General features: G+C 37.8%; 2 protein-coding genes across 2 annotated transcripts in view; one reads left to right on the forward strand and one right to left on the reverse strand.

The window, feature by feature from the left end:
• The window catches only part of LOC137425432 (uncharacterized), a 109,830-nt gene that overhangs the window by 86,375 nt on the left and 595 nt on the right, over positions 1 to 22,860 (forward strand). Inside the window, exon 2 of the mRNA XM_068113869.2 lies at positions 22,716 to 22,860. This exon is cut by the window's right edge and continues 595 nt beyond it. Within this exon, the coding sequence (XP_067969970.2) occupies positions 22,718 to 22,860 (143 nt within the window). The 5' untranslated portion in view covers positions 22,716 to 22,717. The remainder of the gene's footprint in view (positions 1 to 22,715) is intronic.
• Positions 1 to 22,860, reverse strand: part of LOC137425771 (pituitary homeobox 3-like) — a 124,469-nt gene that overhangs the window by 68,440 nt on the left and 33,169 nt on the right. The window lies entirely within an intron of this gene.

Here is a 22,860-nt window from a genome sequence, read left to right on the forward strand (position 1 = left end):
CACAAACAAAAGTTAAGCCCCAACTGAAAAGTTGAGGGATTCTGTGTTTGTGGTTCACAGATTTAAAAACGTATCCCCATTACATTTTATTTATTTATTTATTATTTTCAAGGGTATTATCTGCTTACTTGTGTTTTTTGTAATTCTTGCGAGTAAAATGAACCCAAGATTTCTTCTCCATTTAAATCATATAATTTGTAGGTCCAAGGAGCTGTATCCATTACATCAATGATTTTAAATAATTCACGAGTCCATTTTTGTGTATAACCTTTCTCAAAATGACTTTTCCATTTGTATATCCTTACAATATCACCAACTTTGAACTTGGGCTTTCTCAAATTAATCTCCTTTTCATATTCTAATTTTGTAAATGTTTCTGATGGTTTTGATTTTGTTGATGAATGAACTGTATTGTTGTAATCATCTACAATATCCTGAATTAAATACACCCATTTTTGAGAACCGAGTTCTGTGAATTTTTTATATAATTTCTCTTTCAAAGTACGATTAAAACGCTCAATAACAACTGCCTTTCCTTCATTAAAGGTGCTGTATAATTTAATACCCTTCCCCTTAAGAAATTTCATGAATATTTTGTTATAGAACTCTGTTCCCTCATCAGTCCATAACTTCTTTGGTTTCCTTTTATCCCGATCAAATATTAGCTTAAAGGCTAACATTAAAGTATCACCCCTTTTATTTTTTAAAGGGACAACCCAGGCAAATCTACTCCTCAAATCAATAACGGTTAAAGCATACCTGTATCCCCTGTCATTATTCAATTCAATTAAATCAGCGGACCATATGTGGTCGGTGTATTTAGAATAAACCTTCCTTCTTTTAAACTTTGTGATTATAGGTTTGTGTAATTCTTCAGCCAAAAGCTCCTCAGTCTTGATGACATCATTAGAGCCTAATAGTTTTTTGAGGAATAACCAAGACCAAGTTTCAATTTAGCATTTATCAAATTTCTCACAATAAACCTATCAACTTTCTCTCTCAACGTTGGATTTTGTATCAAAGACAAATTATACAACATTTCGCTGTCGGCTTTATGTTTTTCAGTCAACGTAGTGGTTTTCCCATAAGCAATATCATGCTTCATACACACTTCGTCAACCCTATTTGTAGGTTTAGACCAAGGTTTAGGATTGTCAGCCTCATCTAATCTTTTATCCAAGTTTGTTCCTGGACCACAGAAAGAATACCCTGGAAGGTGTAATTCCCCTGGAATTCCAGTTGTTGTAAATTTACTTCCTGACAGAAACTTTTGTATGTCTCCTCCTCTTTTAGGAGAGATGAATTGGCACTTTTTAGAGCCACATACTTGACATATTCCTTTTTGATAAACTCTATTATTTTTAGCTTTAACATAAGAGATATTTTTAGATTTAGTTTTCTTTTTACATTTGAGACAATAACTCATATTTATTTATCAGAAAAATTCCGACAGAGTATCAAAACCTTTTTGGTTTTCAACATATACATTTCAATCTTTATTTTTAAAACATAAAGAATCCTAAGGAATGCCTTCACTCTCTCCTCCATTTATTTACAAATAAAAACTAACTAAAGTCAATGACACCAACATCATCAATCACATAATCTTTTCCTTCTTCTTCTTCTTCTTCTTCTTCACCACTTTCTCGTTTAAATCTCTGAAATTGAAGACATTGACGTTCTTATTTTTGAAACCATTATCTTCATAAGAGTTGTTAATTCTTTAATTTCCTCTTCGGTGCGTTGAGATTGATTTATTTGCTTTAATACACTCAATCTTTTATGAATCTCAGTGATTTCCATCTTTTTATATTTTTCCTCCCTCTCTCTTTGCTCCCTCTCCTCCTCCTCCATTTTCTCCCTCTCCTCCTTCTCCTTTTTCTCCCTTTTCTCCCTTTCCTCCTTCTCCCTTTTCTCCCTTTCCTCCTTCTCCTTTTTCTCCCTCTCCTCCTTCTCCTCCTTTTTCTCCCTCTCCTCCTTCTCCTCCCTCTCCCTTTCCTCCTTCTCCTTTTTCTCTCTTTCCTCCTTCTCTTCTTCAACTCCTTCCTCATCCCTTGCTACCCTTGAGTTTGAACCCCAAAGAATATTATACATATACTCATCTGGATTTTGAGATATTCTTGTATCTATAATTATTTTTCTCATAATAGGATACCAATAAGATTTGTTGACGATTTCTAAAAGAGTTTTATATTTCATAACTTTGAGAAGTTCATTTTTATTTAATATTTTAAACAAGTCTCTATTTGTGGGTTTAACAATATCAGTATAAGGCCAGTTTTTTATGACAAAATTCCCATGTATATGCTCCAAATCATAAGGTATGTAATACCGAGCACCCTTTTCTTGTAGGTATCCTTGAATACAAAAATTATAATTCTCTTGTAGTCTTCTTCCTGCCATTTATGTATCAGAAATATATGTGAGATTAATATTATGACAGGTAATACCACCCCATCTTCCCACTACCAAATCGGTTTGTATTCCTCGGCTTTCTATCCTTATCTCATTACCTTCCTTCTTTGTCATGCGAACCATCGCTATACTATCATATATTTTTATTTTCTTAAAATCACGTATTTGTTGTTTACTAATTGTACTTCCACATAAATCCTTATCTTCACCAAGTGGATAATATTCTTCTTTACGAGACTGATTTAAATCATGTAGGTCTTCTATGTTTATTGAAAAAGACCAATTATACCCTAAATCAGGCATATCATACCCCCATTTATTAATTCGCATATTAACTAAATGTCCTTCTTTATAAAATTTAATTGTAAGCAGGTAGTTAAATTCAATGAGGAAAGGTGTATGGTCAGTATAACCAGGTGTTGTGGTTGTAAATTTTACTTGTTTCACAAAACGTGCTGTTTTCTTTAAAGATATATATTGTGATAAATCACTGAATCTAATCAAGTCATTCGCATCTGTAGGGTTTGGATAATTGATTAATTTATAAGTATTCTTCATATTAATATTTTTACTTACACTATATTTTTGTCGTTCAGCCTGTGCCTTTGTATAATAATTTGATAAATCAATATCCTGAGAGGATTTTCCAAAGATAGAACCATCTTTTCCAACATAGGTCATTTATATTAGATAAAAAATGATATCATAAAAATTTTCATTATTGTTGAGTTGAAATAATACATATAAACATAATTGGCCACAACATTTAGAATTAATTTCTTGAACTTGGAATGTTTGATAAACACCATTCTGTAAGAATTGTATTACTTCAACAGGTGGTGGCATACCATAACTATCAAAATAATATTTATCCTGACTATTATGAATACAAACCCAATGAGAACCATTCTGTGTGTCTAAATTCATAATAATATTCTTTGTATTCTTATTTATATGTGTTAATTCATCTCTCATACAAATAACCACATTATCAATTTTTAGTGTTTTACAATACTTAGCTAGTTCTATATTTGACGTTGTATTCTTTCCAAATTGTTTAAACCATTTATCCATTTATTTATGAGAAAGATACAATCCATTACCCCGTTTAGTTAGTTTAACACCCGCTTGAGCGATAGAGGAAAGCATATCTCCAACCAACAATCTAGCTTTATCAGGTAGACTTTCAAGTTTTTGAGCAAAATCTACAATTACACCACTTCCACTAATTTGTTTCTCCAACTCCTTGTTATGTCTTTCCAATTCTTTTTGAGCTTTTAGTTGTGCCTTCCTTTCGTTAGCAGTTTTTACCGCTGCTGAAATACCACCAGTCAATGCTCCCGCCGCACTTAAACCAGCAAATAAAGGAATTAGAAACGGGAGAAATCCTCCTCTTGACTCATCTATTGAATATTTCTTTAACATAGGTTTCGTCATTTTAATTTTAAGTGATCCAACATCATTTAGTGTTTTTACTTGTGTGTGTGTGAGTAAAACATCAATTCTTACAGCTCCTTTTCTTTGAATTGTATTAACATTAATAATACAAGGCTTTTGATTTTGAATACAAGATGTTAATTTATTAAGATTGATTTGATTAACATATACCCCAACCATTTATTTATGAGAAAAAACCTATGTGATATTAATCATAACACCATTATCTGTATTAATCTGTAATTCTGTTTCCTCCAAAAGCAAACAATATGCATTAACCTCTTCACTCTCCCCTCTTTCAATGTATAGAGAAGTATCCACTCGATTAGACTTTATAGTTTCCTTTTGAGAACTCAGGTCAATTGCGTAGATTGTATAAAGTTTTTGAAACGCAACCATATCCAAAATAGGATCATTATTACCATTACTTTCACACACCTTTTGGTAGGACTTGTAGGCTTCCGCATAATCATTTTTTTCCCAATCAATTTCCAATCTATCTCGCGGATAAAATGTGCCATCAAGAGAAACCCGAAGTTGTTTCACCTTAGCATTATCACTCAGCGCATTATTCTTATTAGTACCGTCCTCTCCATCTGGTTTTTTAAAAATGAGCCAGAGGTATCGTGGCTTTCCTTGAAGAACACCCAAATTCCAAGTGTAGGTAGTGTGTTCCAGTTTAACGTGTTGACATCTTCTTTTAAGGTATGATACATTTAGCGGTTTCTTTGAGTTAAGTCTTCTATTTAACATCTCTTCCGTTTTAAGATTAGGAGTATATTCACTGATATACCAACACAAATCATTAATAACAAATTTATTGTTGTCTCCAAAAGCATTTTCATCCCCAAAAAGCAACCTATTTACATTATCATTCCTTTGTAGTTGAAATCTAATTTTAAGACCATACAAAACTTTATCATAATCGCAAAATCCAAATATACCTTTAAGAGGTACTGCTACGGTAAAACTATTCACTGCTTTTGTTTCATCATTATACATTGACTTCCTTTGACTATAACCAGGGTCTGCGTTTGTACCCGTTGACATATCAGGAATAAAACCTTCAACAGCTCCCTTACCCATTCTATCACTAAACGAATATAGTGTAAATTTCATCATTTCAGATGTAGCAGAGACATAATCAACCGCTTCAACCTCTTGTGTTCCAATATACAGGCGGACACTGTCAAACATTTTCCAGAAGAAATCATTTACGAGTGTAGCATTAGTATTATTCGCAGCCTTAGTGAATTTAAATTTACACAGCAAGAAACTATCAGCTATATTCAAGTAAGTTTGTTGATTATTTATTTCAAAACTTTTTGTTCCGTTTGAATTCCAGTCTGTTCCTGTTATAGCATTTACCTTAAAATAGTCTTCCTTTTTAGTGGAGTTTGAAATGATAATCGTATCATCCAAATCATAGATACTATCAATCGCTTCCATACTTGTATTTATATAGCATTAAAATTGTTGAAACCCTGACCCAAGTATTTTAATGATTTTTTGTCGTTCTTGTGAAGATAGTTGAGTTTTACCTTTTTTTATTTCTTTGATTGCTTGTAATTTATGAGACTCCTTTTGAGCATCTTTTATACTCTTTATAGCACCCGCAACGGAGCCCACGGCAGAAGCAGTTGAACCAATTAGGTCTTTATGTTTAAGGATGGTTGAACCAATACCCATTAGAGTATCAATTATCCCATCTCCTTTATTTCGAAATTGATGACCTACACCTCGTTGTCTCTTAGGTTTATAGTATCCTCTACCCACATACCTTGTATAGTCTGGTGAAAGGAACATGCCCTCCCCTGTAATTATTTTATATTTTCCCAACTCGTGTTTTCTCACAATAACCATTATTTATTTATTGAAAAACTTCACGTAGGTGAATTCTGATGGATATAATTTCATCATTAAAGGATATCATACGATTATCTTGGTCGGTTATCCTAAAATTTACTCTGTATATGGTTTTTCCTGACACAGGTAAATAGACAAGATTTTTTGGTTCCATATTAAATTTATAACCAATCGGGGTTGAGTATGCACTGAATGAAAATATTGTATTTGTTCTTATTCCATCGTTATAAGCACCATCAATCAAATCACAATGAATTAATACTGAATTTATACCGGAGGATATTTGGATAACATTATCACTGTAAAACGTCCCGTTATTTTCAATCTTTTTTGAAGAGAAACCCAATAGCTCTCTAAACGAATTTTCAATCGTGAAATCAACTTTATAATTATTTTTAAGTTTAATAGTTGATTTTGAAGTGTGTTTTTGAATATCTATTACAATATTTTTTGGTTCATCACCTTTTTCTTTCATAAGGCGAGAGACTTCTGAAGATATTTGAGAAATCTCGTAAGCTCCAGGTGAAACAGTTATAGTTTTATATCCACTTCCTGGATTATAACTAAACTTGCTGTTTTTCTCTGTGATATTAAACAAGGTATTATAAGTTTCCATCGACAATAAAGATGCCTCATATGAGGTAAGGGGGTCAAGTTGTAGTGGGTAAGGGAATGAAGCTGTGTAATCGCTCGTTGTGAAATTAAAACTAAGAATTGTGCTTCTCATCTTATTTAATATCTAATAAAATATCTTTGTATTGACATTTATTAATTATTTTCATATTCATCAACTGATCTAAAATGGCTGAGGATTCATTAAAACAATTGTTGTTTCCAGCCTTCTTACTACCTAACAACAATAATAGCCTATTAACTAATTGTGATGGGTCATTTGGAAGAAAACTAACACCCGAACCAAGCTTACTTAAAGCATCAATAATATGTTTCTCCTTCTCATTCTTCTTACTTTTACCAGCAACAGAAACTCCATAATCAAGTGCATTTAGCAACTCAATATATACCCTATCTTCCTCTCTTTCCATATCAAGTGGTTCCTCAAAATATTTTGAACCGCTGAATCCGGGGTTTGTTAGAAGAAACATTAATCTTGGAGTTAATTTAACATTTGGTTGAGTAGAACTCAAGAACATCAATTCATCATTAAATATCAATACCTTTTCTTCCACAAGATGAAACACTGCTGGTTCTTCTGTTGGAATGAGACCTGCTCTGGTTTTTGAACCCGCCGAATATTCATTGTTTTGAAGAGCTTCCACAACATAATTAGGGGGTTGATTTACCTCCTCAAGTTTCCGAAATAATCCCTCGTCATCATATTCTAATTCACCAAGTTCTTGTTTTGTTATCTGACTAAAATCTTTGAGCATTTGAAGTTTTTTCGGAGTAAATTCTACCGTGGGAACTGTAGGGTGTTGAGTTTTCAAAAGTGGTTTAAAGAATTTCTCTTGTTTTCTTTCAAAGGCTTCTTCACCAGTTAGTTTCTGTCTCCGTTTCTTCTTTATCTCTTCCTGTTGTTTAACAACTTTTGAAACTAATTGTTGATGTTCCTTAAACTTTCTTTCTCTTTCTTCAGTATTCATTTTCTGTATTTATTTATTGAAAAATATCATTTAGTATCTCATCTTGTTTCACAACAATATATTTATATTTTCCAATCGTGTGTTTCATATAATTTTCAAATTCTTTTTTACTACATAACGTAGAGCAATTATCTCTCCAAAAATTATTTACATCTATTGAATTTAACTTAAATAAAATAAAAGTATTGGCATTGTTTCTTATTGAGCGTCGAGGGAGTTGAAAATATGATTGACTAAGATATATACAATTACAAGAAGAATGTCTCCCTCTTGTATAGTAGCTATCCATTACTGTTTGGTTTCTCTCATTAACACAATCATCAAAGATGACAAGGTTCTTTTTTGATTTATCTAAATCTTGAGGTGAAGGTATATCATCCGTATTATCACTGAGAATACAAGTTATGGGTTTCGATTTTGATTTCTGTGTATCACAAAATAATTGTATTATATCATCAATATTATAATCATTTAGTTTGTTTTGAAGTTTAAATAAACCGATAATGTCTTCCTTTTTAAGACCCGCATTAAAACCCTGTGAGAGTAGTTGATACTCGGGTTGAAAACTTGACTTTGTAAAAATTATTAAATTATCATAATCTAAAAAATTAGAACCAAGGAGCATCTTTAAAAGTAAACAGGTTTTTCCACATCCGCTTGAACCAACTATTAGACATCTCAATGAATTTGGAATGTTTTTATGGTTATTAAATTTTATCTTATTTTCCCAAACGGGTAAAAAATCATTCATTTATATATTTGGAAAACAAGTTATCCAACTTTTTTTGAGCTATTTGAGAAACTCTATATTTTATCCTGAGTTCGGGTTTAATTTCAAAATAATCCATTATTTTATTTATATAGTATCTTGTATTAACATTTCCATTAAAATTATTTTGAATAATAAATATCATTAAACCCTTATACATTTCCTCAATACAATTAGTCTCTTCCCTTGAAAGAAATGGTGTATTATCATCACAATACTTAACATTCATCTCTCTTATTAATCTTGTAAAGTAATTCATTTTTGGTTCTAATTTAAAAGAGTTATATATTTTTTTATATTTCTTATTATCATTAATTAAAATTAAATCACAGAAAATACATTGTTTATATGAATCCTCATCATTAAGCCCCACTCTATCACAAGCCGGACAATTCTCTAATTTATCATATGGAGAGTCTGGAAATTCTAAATATCCTTCAGAACTTATCATATTTATGTGGTAAATTTTTACTTAAACTAAACGCAAGTTTATTCATTAATAAATACAATGTTTCAAAGCACAAAAGACAAATTTCAATCAATCTCTACTTCGGTGGAAGATATAGAAAAATATGTCAAAGATGTTAAATTGAACAAAGATAAATATGGAAATTTTTGGGTAAAACCAGTTATGGAAAATAACATGAGCCCCTCTATTTCATTTAAAGGAAGAGCTCTAACTATACCTGGAAAGACATCCATTAAAGTAAATCTAACAAAAGTTTCTCCTCTACTCCTGGCAATTTATTCAAAGCTTGAAAAAGTGATTGACCACGATACTTTGAAAAAGAATGATAAGACCATTAATAATTCTAGAGGAGACATTTGTATTTTCTTTAATAATCCAAAGGGTGTAGATCTAAGTAAAATGAATGATGTTAATATTTCTGGTGAAATGTCATTTCGTTCTATGATAGTTAGAGATTATTTAAAGATAACTTTTGATATAAAAATTGTAGAGATTGAATCTGTTAATGAAAGAAAGTATATAGATATTGATGGGAATATTTTTCTTGCTAATTAAATATGAGTCAATACAGCAGTGAAGATTTTACTATTTCATTGAACTCAGACGATAGTGATGATAGTATTTCATTGAACTTGGACGATGGTGATGATAGTATTTCATTGAACACAGATGATAGTTATGATACTAATAGTTTGTGCTCAAATGATAGTTATGAGAGTAGCTTTATTGATGACTCTGAGTATGATTCTGAGTATTCATGTGATAGTTATGACTTAGATGATTCTGAGTGAAAAAGTGTTTTAGTTTAAGCACAGCGATATATATAAAACGGAGCTGTAAAGCTCAAAAGTGTTTTATTTTAAGCACAGTGATATATATAAAACACCACGTTTTCTCACGCTATAAATATGGTTTATTGTGATACTTGCGAGAAGGAAGTAAAATATTATAAACAACATATTCTCACCGCAAAACATACATACAACATTTTAAACAAACTTTCCCCTCTTCCACCTGAAACAAAACACTGTTCTACATGTAATAAAAATATCCTCAAGAAAGGCTTCAAAATACATCTTAAAACAAATCTACATTTATCAAATTTTATCACAACTAAAAACTCTGATGGAGCATTCAAAGGACATATTAAAATAAGAGTCTTTAACTTCAAACCTCCTGAACCAGAGTCTATAGTTGATGCTGTAGAAATAGTTAAACCTGCTGTTCAAACGTTGATTGAAAAAACACTAAAGGAAATGAAACCACTTAAATTTTATATGGGAGTAAAATTAGAAATGACAAAGGATGAAGGAGTTATAGATGCACCATACATGAGAACTGAGCCACACTTTATATCTTCATATCAAGATTTTAAAACATCAGGAGTCTATGATGAACTTATTAAACAAGAGCAAGATGTGGATAATTCAATCGTAGGAAGTGGATTCAATATAGGAAAAATTATTTACATAGACATTCATATTCTTAAATCAGATCCTCTAAAAGCTTCTTCTTACATTGATTTACCCAGTGTTATCAAAAATAGAAAAGCAGTTATCAATATCAAAAATAAAGACAATAAATGTTTTCTCTGGTCTATTTTAGCACACTTACATCCTCCACATTTTCATGATGAAAGAGTATCTCATTATAAAAAATATGAGAATACATTAAATACGAAAGATCTAAAGTTTCCGATGACTTTAAATGATATTCCTAAATTTGAAAAGATGAATAATTTATCAGTTAATGTTTATGGTCTAACAGAAACAAACAACATTCAGGTTTTAAAGCTTTCTGACAATTGTAAACAAACTCATATTAATCTTCTATATTTTAATTCAGACGAAAATTCACATTATACATACATCAAAGATATTGCTAAATTAATAAAACCACAAGTCTGTAAGAGAACAAATAAAATATATATTTGTTTGCGTTGTCTTAACTTCTTCAATTCACAAGAAAGATTAGATAAACATTCAAATTATTGTGGCGAACATAAATCAACGGTAATCAATATGCCTAAAGAAGGCTCAAAGATCACATTCAAAGATGAAAATAAAAAGATCAAACATCCATTTGTTATATATGCTGATTTTGAAAGTATTTTAGAAAAAATTGATACTGCTTCTCAAGATCCAAAAGAATCATACACAAATAAATATCAAAAACATACTCCTTGTGGTTTTTGTTATTATATCAAATCATCCGTTGGTGATAAATATAACAAGTTAGAGATGTATAGAGGCTCAAATACCCCAGAGGAGTTTGTGAAACGACTAGAAAAAGACTGTGTTCGATTAACCAAGATAATGAGAGAAACCAATAAACCAATGTCCTTAACAAGTAAAGAAAAAAGGGAATTTATAAAAAACAATGTCTGTCATATTTGTGAGGAGAAAATTGGTAAAGGTCTAAAGGTTAGAGACCATTGTCATCTCACTGGTAAATATAGAGGTCCGGCTCATCAAAGTTGTAATATTAATTATCAACTCCCCTCTTTCATTCCTGTCTTTCTTCATAACAACGCTCATTATGATACACATCTATTTATCAAGGAACTCTCAAAGACTTCTGGAAGTATCTCAGCAATTCCAAACACGGATCAGAAATACATTTCATTCACAAAAACAATTCACACATCTCCTATTACTCATATCAGATTTCTTGATACATTTAAATTCATGGCAAGTCCATTGGTTAACTTGGTTCAAAATCTAAAAGAGTTTCCATGTCTTTCAGAGTATTTTTTAGATAAAGATTTTCTAACACAAAAGGGAATTTACCCCTATGACTATATGGACTCATTTGAGAGATTCAATGAAACACAACTTCCTTCAAAAGAAAATTTCTATAACAAATTAAATAATAGTCATATATCTGATAAAGATTATGTACACGCACAAAATGTTTGGGAAAAATATAACATCAAGAATCTTGGCGAGTATCACGATTTGTATCTCAAAACTGATGTGCTTTTATTGGCCGATGTATTTGAAGCCTTTAGATCTGTTTGTCGCACTGGATATGGATTGGATCCTGCTCAATACTACACAGCACCTGGATTGGCCTGGAGTGCGATGTTGAAAATGACAAAACAAGATTTGGATTTGATAACCGATGTTGATATGCTTTTGATGATTGAAAAGGCAAAAAGAGGTGGAATTTCACAAGTCTGCTCGAGTAGATACGCAAAAGCAAATAACAAATATCTTCCAAATTATGATCCAACGAAAGAGAGTTCTTACTTGATGTACTATGACGCGAACAACCTGTATGGCTGGGCAATGTCTCAGGCTCTTCCTTATGGAAAACTTAGATGGGTAAAGGAAAAAGACTACAAAAACGTTTTACAAGATGTATGTATCTCTACACAAAAAGAATTGGATGAAGAAAAAGTTGGTTATTATTTTGAAATTGATTTAAAATATCCAGAGGAACTCCATAACCTACACAAAGATCTCCCATTTGCTTGTGAGAAAGCAAGTCCAAAGAAAGAATGGTTGAGTGATTATCAACGATCGTTTGATATAGGTGAATCAACAGAAAAATTACTTACTACATTATATAACAAGAAAAATTATGTTCTACACCAAAGAAATTTGCGACAATATTTATCAAAAGGTCTAAGAGTAGAGAAGATCCATAGGGTTCTAAAGTTCAATCAAAGTCATTGGTTAAAGGGGTACATTGATTTTAATACACAAAGAAGAACAGAGTCAAAAACAGATTTTGAGAAAGACTTTTATAAATTGATGAATAATGCGGTCTTTGGTAAGACTATGGAGAATGTGAGGAAAAGACAAAATATCAGACTATCAACATCTTGGGAACAAGCATCAAAATTAATTAATAGACCGAGTTTTACTCGAGCTGAGGTCTTTACTGAGAACTTTTGTGCGATCCATTTGATTAAAGAGAGTATTGAAATGAACAAACCTATTTATATTGGAACAACAATTCTTGATTTATCAAAGTCATTAATGTATGATTACTTTTATAATAACTTGAGGAAGAAATATCAAAATGATGTTAATCTACTTTATATGGATACAGATAGTTTTATTTTGAAAATTAATACCAACGATGTTTATTCAGACATGAAAAGAGACATTAATATCTATGACACGAGTAATTACAGTCCAGAGAGTGAGTTGTTCTCTTCTAAAAATAAAAAGGTGATTGGAAAGTTCAAGGATGAATTAGGAGGAAATGTTATGAGTGAATTTGTGGGATTGAGGTCAAAGGCTTATGCTTATAAATACATTGTGAATAACGTTGAAAAGACTGATAAGAAGTTAAAAGGTGTAAAGAAAAATGTTATTAAAGAAACAATAAACTTTAAGGATTATTATAACTGTTTAACAACAAAGAAAGAAGAGTTTAGAAAGATTAATGGAATAAGAAGTTATAAACATCAATTATATTCAGAAGAGATAAATAAGAAAGCATTGGGGGCTTTTGATGATAAGAGGTTTATTTTAGAAAATGGAATTGATAGTCTCCCTTATGGTTATATAAGTATATAAGTGATAAGATATATATATAAGTGATAAGATATATATAAGTGATAAGATATATATAAGTGATAAGTTAAAAAGGGGGGGGGGGGGGGGTTGGGGATTTTAACGGGCTACCGCCGCCTTTTTTACTATTATATAAATGATAGAACCAAGTATCAACCAGACTAAAGAGTGGAGGTGTAATCAACCTTGGTATATAAATGGAAAACATAATGAATGTGAAAAATATCAAATAGGTATAATTGAAAAGGCAACTGGTAAAAAAGTTCACAAAACAAATAAGAGAATTAATTTAAATACCGGTGAATTGGGTAAAAAAGATGGAAATATTTTTGAGTGGACGGAAAACTTTGATGGTTGTCAGGAAAATATATACTTTAATTTAAAAATGGTATGTGGCACTGGAGGCGCTCAAGCAAGAACATTGAGGGAGGTTTACCATTTTATCTTAGCTCAGTTAAAATATCTTAATAAAGAACCAAACTCAAACATATTTTTTGTTAATATATTAGATGGTGAAGAGAGTTGTAGGAGAATTAAATTATTTCCCACGCATAAACAAATATTTGTAGGGTCGTTGTTTGAGTGGGTTATATTCACCAGATGATATTAAGAGTAAAAGGTTAAAAGGTCCATAAGGTCAGAAGGATCACAGGTGTTTAAGTGGTCTAATGAATAAGGATAGCATGTCAAAAGGTTAGAAGGTTCGTAAAGAAAAGGGTGAGAGAAATATAGGTGTTTAGGGTCAATGAGGGAGGGAAAGAATTAATATGGAAGTGAATGGGTCAAAGATTAATCTGCCAGATGATATGTAGAAGAAGGATGATAGGTCTATAAGAGAAAACAAATATTTGTAGTGTTTGAGTGGTCTAATGAACAACATTAAGGATAGGTACTACAGACAAAAGGTTCATAAAGATGAGGGTGGGAGAAATAGAGGTGTTTATGATTTTTGAAAAAGACAAGGGGGTAAATGACATTAGATAGGGATTTCCCATGTTAAACGGAGGTGTCCCAGAAGCAACATTATTACACTACTGAGGATGCCCAGTCGGCGACTGGCTTTGGAGGCCAGCTTGGAAATGTGGTTTTCCCAAGAAAGATCATGGCAGATGGTGAGACCCAAAAGCTTGAGTGACAGAACTTCTTGGAGAGGATTGTTGAGAAAGTAGATGGGAGGGTTGTCCAGTCGATCTTTTCGGAGAGACATAGTAAGAGTGTGAGATTTGTCAGGATTGAAAGACATGTTCCACATGTTTGACCAGTCTGTGATTTTGTCCAGGTCTTCAGAGAGTGAGGAGGCTGCAGACTGCCGATCTGAGGGAAGAGGAATGGAGCGGCAGAGAGTGGAGTCATCAGCAAAGAGATACAGAGGATCTTCCAGAGAGTCGGAGAGATCATTGATAAAGACCAGAAAAAGCACAGGGCCCAGCACACTGCCTTGGGGAACTCCAGCCTGAACGGGAAGGGGAGATGAGAGAAATCCATTCAGGGCCACACGTTGACTACGACCAGAGAGGAAGTCCGCAAGCCATGCATGGAGATTTCCATGGATACCATAGGAGGAGAGTTTGGTGAGCAGAGCTGGGTGCCAGACCATATCGAAGGCACGTGATATGTCAAGGGAGACAGCTCTGATTTCCTGTTTGGCATTGAGGACCTCCATCCATTGTTGAGACAGCAGAAGCAGCATGTCCAGAGTAGAGTGACCTGGTCTGAAACCAAATTGATGATCAGAGATCAAGCCATTGGAGAAGAGGAAAGATTTCATATCCGAAGCAATGATGGATTCCATGACTTTGCTGATAATTGGGAGCAGGCTGATTGGTCTGTAGTTGCAAGGATCTGTTTTTGCACCTTTTTTGTGTAAAGCGGTAATGTTTGCTGATTTCCAGGATGCTGGCAGATGACCTTGAGCAAAAGATAGGGTGAAAAGAACAGAGAGAGGGTGAGATAGAGCGGCAGAGCAGGATTTTAGGACCCGTGGGCTGATGCCATCTGGTCCAGTTGCAGAATCAGAGTCGAGGTTTGACAAAAACTCCTCCACCTCGTCAGGAGAGAAGGTCACAGAGTCCAGGAGCAGTTTGGTTCGACTGGGAAAGGTGGGAACAGAGAGAGATGGGTTTGGGACTAAGGATTTTGAGGCAAACACAGAGTTGAGGCATTCGGCTTTGAAATTAGCCGAATTAGCCGAAAGTTAATGGGGCTAGAAGACAAGATGGGAGGCAAATTGAGGGAGATGGGGGAGCAATCCGCCCGGGAAATCAAACAAATGGGGGAGCAGATAGAGGAGGTAAAAATCGGGCTAGAAACCAAATTGGACACCCACAAGGGGGAGTTGGAACAGATGAGGGCGGCATCCACCAAGGAAATAGGAGAGATGGGGGAGGATATAAGGCGAGGAGTGAGCGAAGACGTCGCGGGGGTGCGCGACGAGGTAAAGCGGGGTGAGGAGCGCATGGAGAAAGAGGTGAGGAACAGCATGGCTAGGCTACAGGGGGGCATAGAAGACCTGACGCGAGGAGTAGAGCAGCTGACAGTGGGACAAAAGGAGTTAGGGGAGCAGGTAGAAAAGAACACGGCGGTAATAGGGGGGTTGAAAACGACGCAGAAAGAGATAAAGAAGGAATTAATAGCGACGAAGAAGGAATGTCAGACTGTACATGAGGGACTGACGAAGAGGTTAGAGGAGGTGGTAGAGGCAATGGAGACGAAAGAACGGGAAGTCACGACACACATATAAACGACCAAGGTGGCCTTAGAGGAAGAAATTGAAGGAGCGCACCGGGAAATAAAGGAGGTGAAGCAGAAGCTAGAGGAAGTGAAAGAGGGGGTAAGTGAAATTAAGAAGAGACGGAGGGAGACTAAGAAAGAGATAAAGGAGGAGGTGATGGAATTGGTGCAAGGTCTGCGCTCACAGCGTGATGATGTGCTTACTGACCAAATAAAGAGTTTGCAGGTGGCGGAGGAGGAGCGAAGGAGAAGAGGCGCCGAGGTGAGTGGCGATATGCTCGGAAATGTATATGGTGTGAGGGGAGATTCAGCGAGCTTGGGTGTTGGTCTAGACCCGGGTGTTTGTGAGAGGCCGCTGGTGAGGTGTGCGACTGGTGCAGAGTGTATGGAAGGAGGAGGTGTGCGAGGATGTCCAACTATGGGGAGTGTGAAATGTATTGGTGAGCCAGGGTGTGCGGTGGTGATTGGGTGTGTGCCCCCATGAGTGGTACGGAGTATGTACCGGGAGAGGGTGCGCAAGAAGGTGCGCGAGAAAGGTGTGGAACGGAGGTGTGTGTGAGGAAAAAGTGTGCGCCGAGGAGTGAGTGTGCTGTCGAGAGTGAACGAGAAGGCACGACAGAGTGTGGTGGTGAGAGTGACACGGAGTGCGAGTTGGTGGTGGCAAGTGAGAAAGAATGCACACCTGGAATGGTTGAGCGTGTGCAGGAATGCACACCTGAGTGGGTGGTGAAGCGCGTGATTGGGTGTGAAAAAGAGTGCACACCCATGGTTATCACAGAGGATGTGACCGAGGAGTGGGTGCGTGGAGGTGTGTTGATGAAGTGTGTGAATGACGAGTGTGCGCCAAGGTGTGCGGTGGTCAGGTGTGTAACGAAGTCTGTGAGCGGAATGAGTGTACTGACCATGAGTGGTGGAATGAGTGGTGTGTAAGAGGAATTGCAATAACGGAGTGTATGGAGACACCTGGATGTGTGAGTATGGGAAGAGTCGCGTGTGGGTGTGAGCATGTACGGGGAGCATCGACGTTAAACGGGACAGCGTTCAGACTGACATTTAGCCGACGCGAGCCCTCGGTCTGTGCCGGGCTTTGTGTAATGCGGGAACCGGCGGGGATCAGTGTTGCTTCGCTCCTGTTCGGAGCGTCGCGCACAATCCGGGCTGGGCCCCACCCTGCACGGTCCCGTCCGCGCTTTGCTAAGCAGAGCGGGCGGCCCGGTTCGAGGGAAGGTAGGAAGGGTCGGAACGGCGCCCCCTTGTGGTTGCGGCGTTCCGGCCGGGCAAGATTGGGCCATCGGGCGGGAGACCGAAAGGCTCCGCGCCAAGGTGGACCTTGGAATCTCGGCCCGAGTAAACCTCCTCCCCTGCATCGAGTGCCGGACGGACCCAACCGCAGTAGACGAACCGCCCGCATTCATCGCTCGGCTTTGCGAAGCCGAGCTTTAATGATGTAACGACGCACCGAGGCTCAGAATAATGGACGAATAGGGGTAGGAAAGTGATGATTGGCAAATTGGATTGGCAAATTTGATGGGTAAAAATGATTGGCAGTAATGATTGGCAAATTTGATTGGGAAAATGTGATGGGCAAAATTTGATGGGTATATGGTATAGTGGGAGATGCCCGATGTGGAGGGATGGCAAATCCACCATCCCTCACATCCGTCCGGGCACATGAGCAGTAGTTTATGGGGTTATGGCTGTGCAAATCAAGCCAGGGAGGGTTTGGATAATTGTTAGGGATTTAGAAATGGCGGTAGGTAACTGTAGAGTTAAGTAGCGACATTGTACCTGTAGAGGGGACGTAGCAGATTAGTTGGATGATAACGACGTGGGAGCGCCTAGTATAAGGGAAGACGGGGGGCACGAGTTTCAGAAGGGAGTAGTCAGCTTAGATGATGCAGTGTATGATTGAGTAATTGTGATTGTGTATTGCATTGAATGAATGAGCCTGGGAGGAAAGACGGGTGCACGTGCCACCAGGTGTACAGGTGACACCAGGTGTGTGGGCACAGGTGTGCAGGTGAAGCACGGGTGAATGGAGCATGGAGTAAATGGAGTATGGAATAGATGGAATGGAGTGTGGAATGGATGGTGTGGAGTGAGTAATGTGGAATACATGGAGTGGAGTGGTTGGTGCGAAAGGAGTGGATGGGGAAGATGGACCTCTTTGACGAATACCCAGGGAGGGTAGTTTAAGAGTAGGTAGAGGGAGTAGGTAAATTGTGGTTGGATATTGGCATCTGTGGTGCATGTGGTAGAATGGTGTTTGGATGGGTGCATTAGTGGAGTGAAATGGCTGGGCGTGTGGCCTGTTAGTGTGTGTATGGTTAAATGGGCACTCCGCCACTGTTAGTCTGTTGGCCAGGTGAGGCCGCAGGTAGGCTCTGGGAGCCAGTAGAGTTGTGTAGTTGTGAATGGGGCCCGAGGATCCGGAGGACGGACCCGGGTAGCCCAGTGCCAGAGAGGGCACCGAGTGGGGTAAGGGGAGCCAGAGGGCCTTCCCCAGGTAGGTTAGGTTAAGGAGCAGGTAAGCTCGGGAGGCAACTGCAGTGGCAGAGGTATGCAGGTGAGTAGACCTGCTGGTGAGCCACACGACCCAGCCCTGAAATTGTGCAAGGGCACAGGGAGTTGAATCGGGGGAGTGAGACCCCAAATTGGTGAGCGCCACAGATGGTCAGTGGGAATTGGTTTTTAGAACCGCATAGAGTAAAGTGGCCAATGGTTTTGCAGGGAAAGACCCCGGGTAGAGTAAAAGTGTTAAAGTCATTTAGAAGTATAGTTAGGATTGAATTCTCTTCGCACCATCTACATCCACTCGCCAAGGTGACAGGACTCCACACCATGTTTTTGTTGTTGCAAATGTTTTGGGAATGTAAGACGCATCATGACGTGGGGGTGACATTGTGCTTGTTGTTCCATCTCTTCCTCCTTAGGAGGAATTGATGAGGAATTGGAATTGATGGCAAATTTGGTTAGAGGGATTGTGGACGAATTTGGTATTAGGGGAGATATGGGGAAGACGAGACAGTAGTGACGAATTTGTAAATGTGTAGAGTTTTGTAAATACGGGGTAAGGGCAAGGGTAGGGTAGGTGACAGGGGGGGGGGGTGACGTACGGTAGGGACGAGCTTTCTCCGCTCGCTCCCATGCACACCTCACCTCTGCATCACCTTGAATTAATGTGTACCCTTGTGACCTTGCCCCGATGCTTGCTTTGTCCTTCCTTCCCCACTCACAGCTTGTTTCTTTTGGGTCCGGGGGGGGGGGGGGGGTGGGGGAGGAGTGCGCAGGTAGCCGCACTTGTGTGCCCGAGCCGCCGCTGCACAGCCTGCCTGGACCAGTACACCACCTTATGGACCGCACGACTTGTGGCCGAGCACCACTTTATGGACCACACGTTTTTGTGGCCAAGCACCACACCAATGGACCCCACATGTTGGGGCCTGACCCCTCTGCTGGGACCGGCCAGGATGGCCAGAGGCAAAGCTTGCTTGCGGACCATGTAGAGGTGGCCCCCTTTGCCATACAGGTGGACCACCCTTAGTTGGCCCCTGTTGGCCCTAAATAAAAATGGACGCGTTTGGTGCCTTTTTATTATTTCAAATAGGCCACAAGCAAAGAACAAGACAACAACAAGAAACATCGGACCAGCAGAGCAGGGGAAGCAGGAGCTGACAACCAGGTCATCAGTTTGTTTTTATTGGATGAAATGTGTGAAATGAGCACTGGATGGTGCTTTGGTGCTGATTGGTGCTTTGTAATGCTCTTGTGCTCGGGGGTGCACTGCAAAATCAATTGTGCATCCCCGGGCATTTGAGTATGGTGTATCGGTGCAGTGCAGTGCATGCTCCTTCCTCTTTGCAAAGGATTCTTTTGTCTCCCAAAATGACAGGTCCTGGGTTTGCAGTGTAAATACCAATTAATGTTTTGTAAATAATGCTCCCCACCGTATATGTGTAGTTTGCAAATAATTCCGCAGTTCAGTTATTCTGTGGGCGTGAGTCTGTTAGGTAGGATGCAACGTAGCAGGCGGGACATACTTAGTTGTTTTAAAACTGTCACACTCAAGGGTAAGGTTAATAGTAGAGGGCTACTACACCTGAGTGTCACATTAAGTAAAGTTATTTCGGGCTGGGACGGCCCTAGAGGAAAGACGGGTGCTGTGTTACGGTTTTTAGAACCTTCACTCCTAAATTTTAGTAAATGTTTCCCTTATAAATGACCCCCTGTAAATATCCCCATCAATTGGCTTTGTTAAAGATCGCACCCTAGTTAGTCCATGTACAACACGTAGCGAACCATAGGACCTCTTTGTAGTTATTTCATTATTATGTGTTTCAGTTAAGGATCTGTTCCCAATAGTTGAATCTGCGTTGCATTAATCAAATAAGATAGGCCCCATTCCGTCCATTTTGCTCTCTCCCTCTCCAAATTGTGATACTTCGCTTGCCAGCCGCGTTCGCCGCCGTTGCATTGGGCTGTTTTTCTAGCACCACGACGCCATTAGCCATGCGGTCAAGCCGAGGAAGAAGGGGGCGCAGCCACCAGAACAAGGTGTGGCATGTCGACTCGTCAGCAGAGGTGGAGTCAGCAAGCCCTTACCGACCAACCAGCGCCGCGGTGAGCAAACCGGTAGGCGTGTCATCGGAGCCGGTGGCTTGATTCCGACACGGACAATAAAAGCGGCTGCGAGGGACTGCTTGAACAGTTGAGTGAGAAGGTTCATGAGGAGTTGAGGGAGAAGACGTGATCCGGCAGATGAGTGAGGTACCTGACGAGGATACAGAGCATTGTAAGGAGAGTGGGTCCGTTTGACGGCGACAATCCCACGCTTCATTCGCATTGTCTGACCGTGTGAGATACGAGACCAGAAGCTGCCGCTGGCTGTTCACTTCCAGCCCGGAGCGTGGACCTGGAGCGGACTTCAATGCTGTGCCTCTGCCCGGACCTTCCAGCCCTGCTGTCCCACCTGGACATTCTCCCTCTTCCAGTCATTCCTGCCTGCAATTCCGCTTTCGTGTGAGTCTGTGTTCTGTCCTGGGCGTTGATAATTAAGACTGTTTTTAAGGTTGCCCTGTGTATCTGCTTCTTCTTCTCCTTGTAAAAGCCCTTCTTTCGTTTCCTCTTTTAGTATAGAAATAAACCTGTGTTCTTCCTTTACCCTTTTTGGTTCTTTGGCTTCCTCTCATCCGGTCGCTTTAGTCTTTTCCCCATTGGTACCTGTGGCACGATTTAGCCATCGCTCAGAATCGGGTTAGTCGATTGCTAACGGCTCGAATCGCGGATTGCTAAACCGCTCGGCAAATACCATCTTGTCCGTGGTTCGAGCGGTACTTGTCTCCCTGCTTTGCGGAGGGATTGGTAAAGGTATTCGGGAGAACACCTTGACCAATAACCCTGACCAATCTCACCCCACAAAGGAGCATTATAAGTACCAGGACTAGAGACGGCCAGCTTAACAGGCCAAGGGGAGTAACCCCCCCTTGCTAAGGGGAGTGCCGTCTCTGAGATCTATAACAATATACATATTATAAAACAGGAGTGTCTGTCTGTCCGTCCGGCCCTAAACGACTCCCTCATCTTCGGGGCTAGCCACGCCAAACCTTCTGTGGAACGTTTTGGGGTCCCAGCGGATGCCGTAAGGTAGGTAGGAGCTTTCATAAGTTCCTCAATAAAATTATGATTTTGAAATTGCCTCAATGCGGATCTGCTCCCAAATCATGAAGTTAACAGATGACGACAATGGGCTGGTTCGATAATATCTTTATACAATGGTGATTTAACACAGTATTTTGTTGTCGTATTAATGTGTAATTGGAATGATGCTGTTTGGAATGAAAATATTAGATATCGAGTTGAAATTAATGAGGAAATGATGTGAGGGTTTCTACTTTCTAACCTTGAAATTCGCAGATTCACCATAATATGCAGATTCACCATTGACTGGGTAGTGGGTATAGAACCATTCAGACGGGTACGTTTTTTGCCCAAGTCTTTCATGAACCTGCTGTCATTGCCTGATGTTTGACTAAAGATGGCACAGGAATGTGGAATTTATTGGTTCCATAGCTTAGCATTCACCATTTCCGCATTGTTTGCTTTTGGCTTCCCAAAGCACTGGTACCTCGCTGGTATATATATACATACATACATACATATACATATATATCAGGGTGGGCTTCAAAAAATCAAAATGCAGATTTTCTCCGGGACATGGTCTATTTGTGTTCCTTTTTGTGTCAAACGAAACCACACCAAATGTGAATGGAATCCAATAATATTTAGGGGTGCCACATCAGTGATGAATTTTCCCCCATGCAAAAATAGGAATTCCCATTTTTTGGGCTGTATATACACAAAATAAATACATAATTATATATATACATTAAATATAATATTAAAAATAAATATATAGTAAATATACATTAAATAATAATAATATATATTATATTATACATTATATATACAATTATACGATAGACAATTATACAAATATAGACAAATATAATACATTAAATAATATATTAAAAATAAATATAATATATTAAAATTTAAATATAATAAATAAATATATAGTTATACAATATATATACATTATAATTAAATATACATTAAATTTATACATAAAATATACATTAAATAATAAATATACATAAATACACATTATACATTATATATATAGTTATATACAATATATTATACATACAGTTTTGAGACTTCCTATGATCACTATCTGGGCAATTTTCATGCATGTTTTGTACAGGTTCCCGGGGTCAGGGGTACGCTCTTTTAGTGTGTAATATGTAGGCCTAACTTATTGACTGTGGCTCTTTTGTAGAGAGTGACCCTGTGGAGTAAGAATTAACAGGATTTTACACACATTCTTGCTTATTTTGCAGATATGGCATGTGCTAGTACCAGTGTTTCATTGAAAACTCGGGCTCAGGATAATGTGTATCTCATTGGGTCCACTTCTGGAGATGCCATCAAAGGTGCCAAGCTCCCGACTGTGCATCAATCTCTTGTCCTGTTTTTCCATCACCT

The sequence above is a fragment of the Myxine glutinosa genome, chromosome 4 (genome assembly GCF_964187855.1).
Source record: "Myxine glutinosa chromosome 4, kmMyxGlut1.1, whole genome shotgun sequence".
NCBI lineage: Eukaryota > Metazoa > Chordata > Myxini > Myxiniformes > Myxinidae > Myxine > Myxine glutinosa.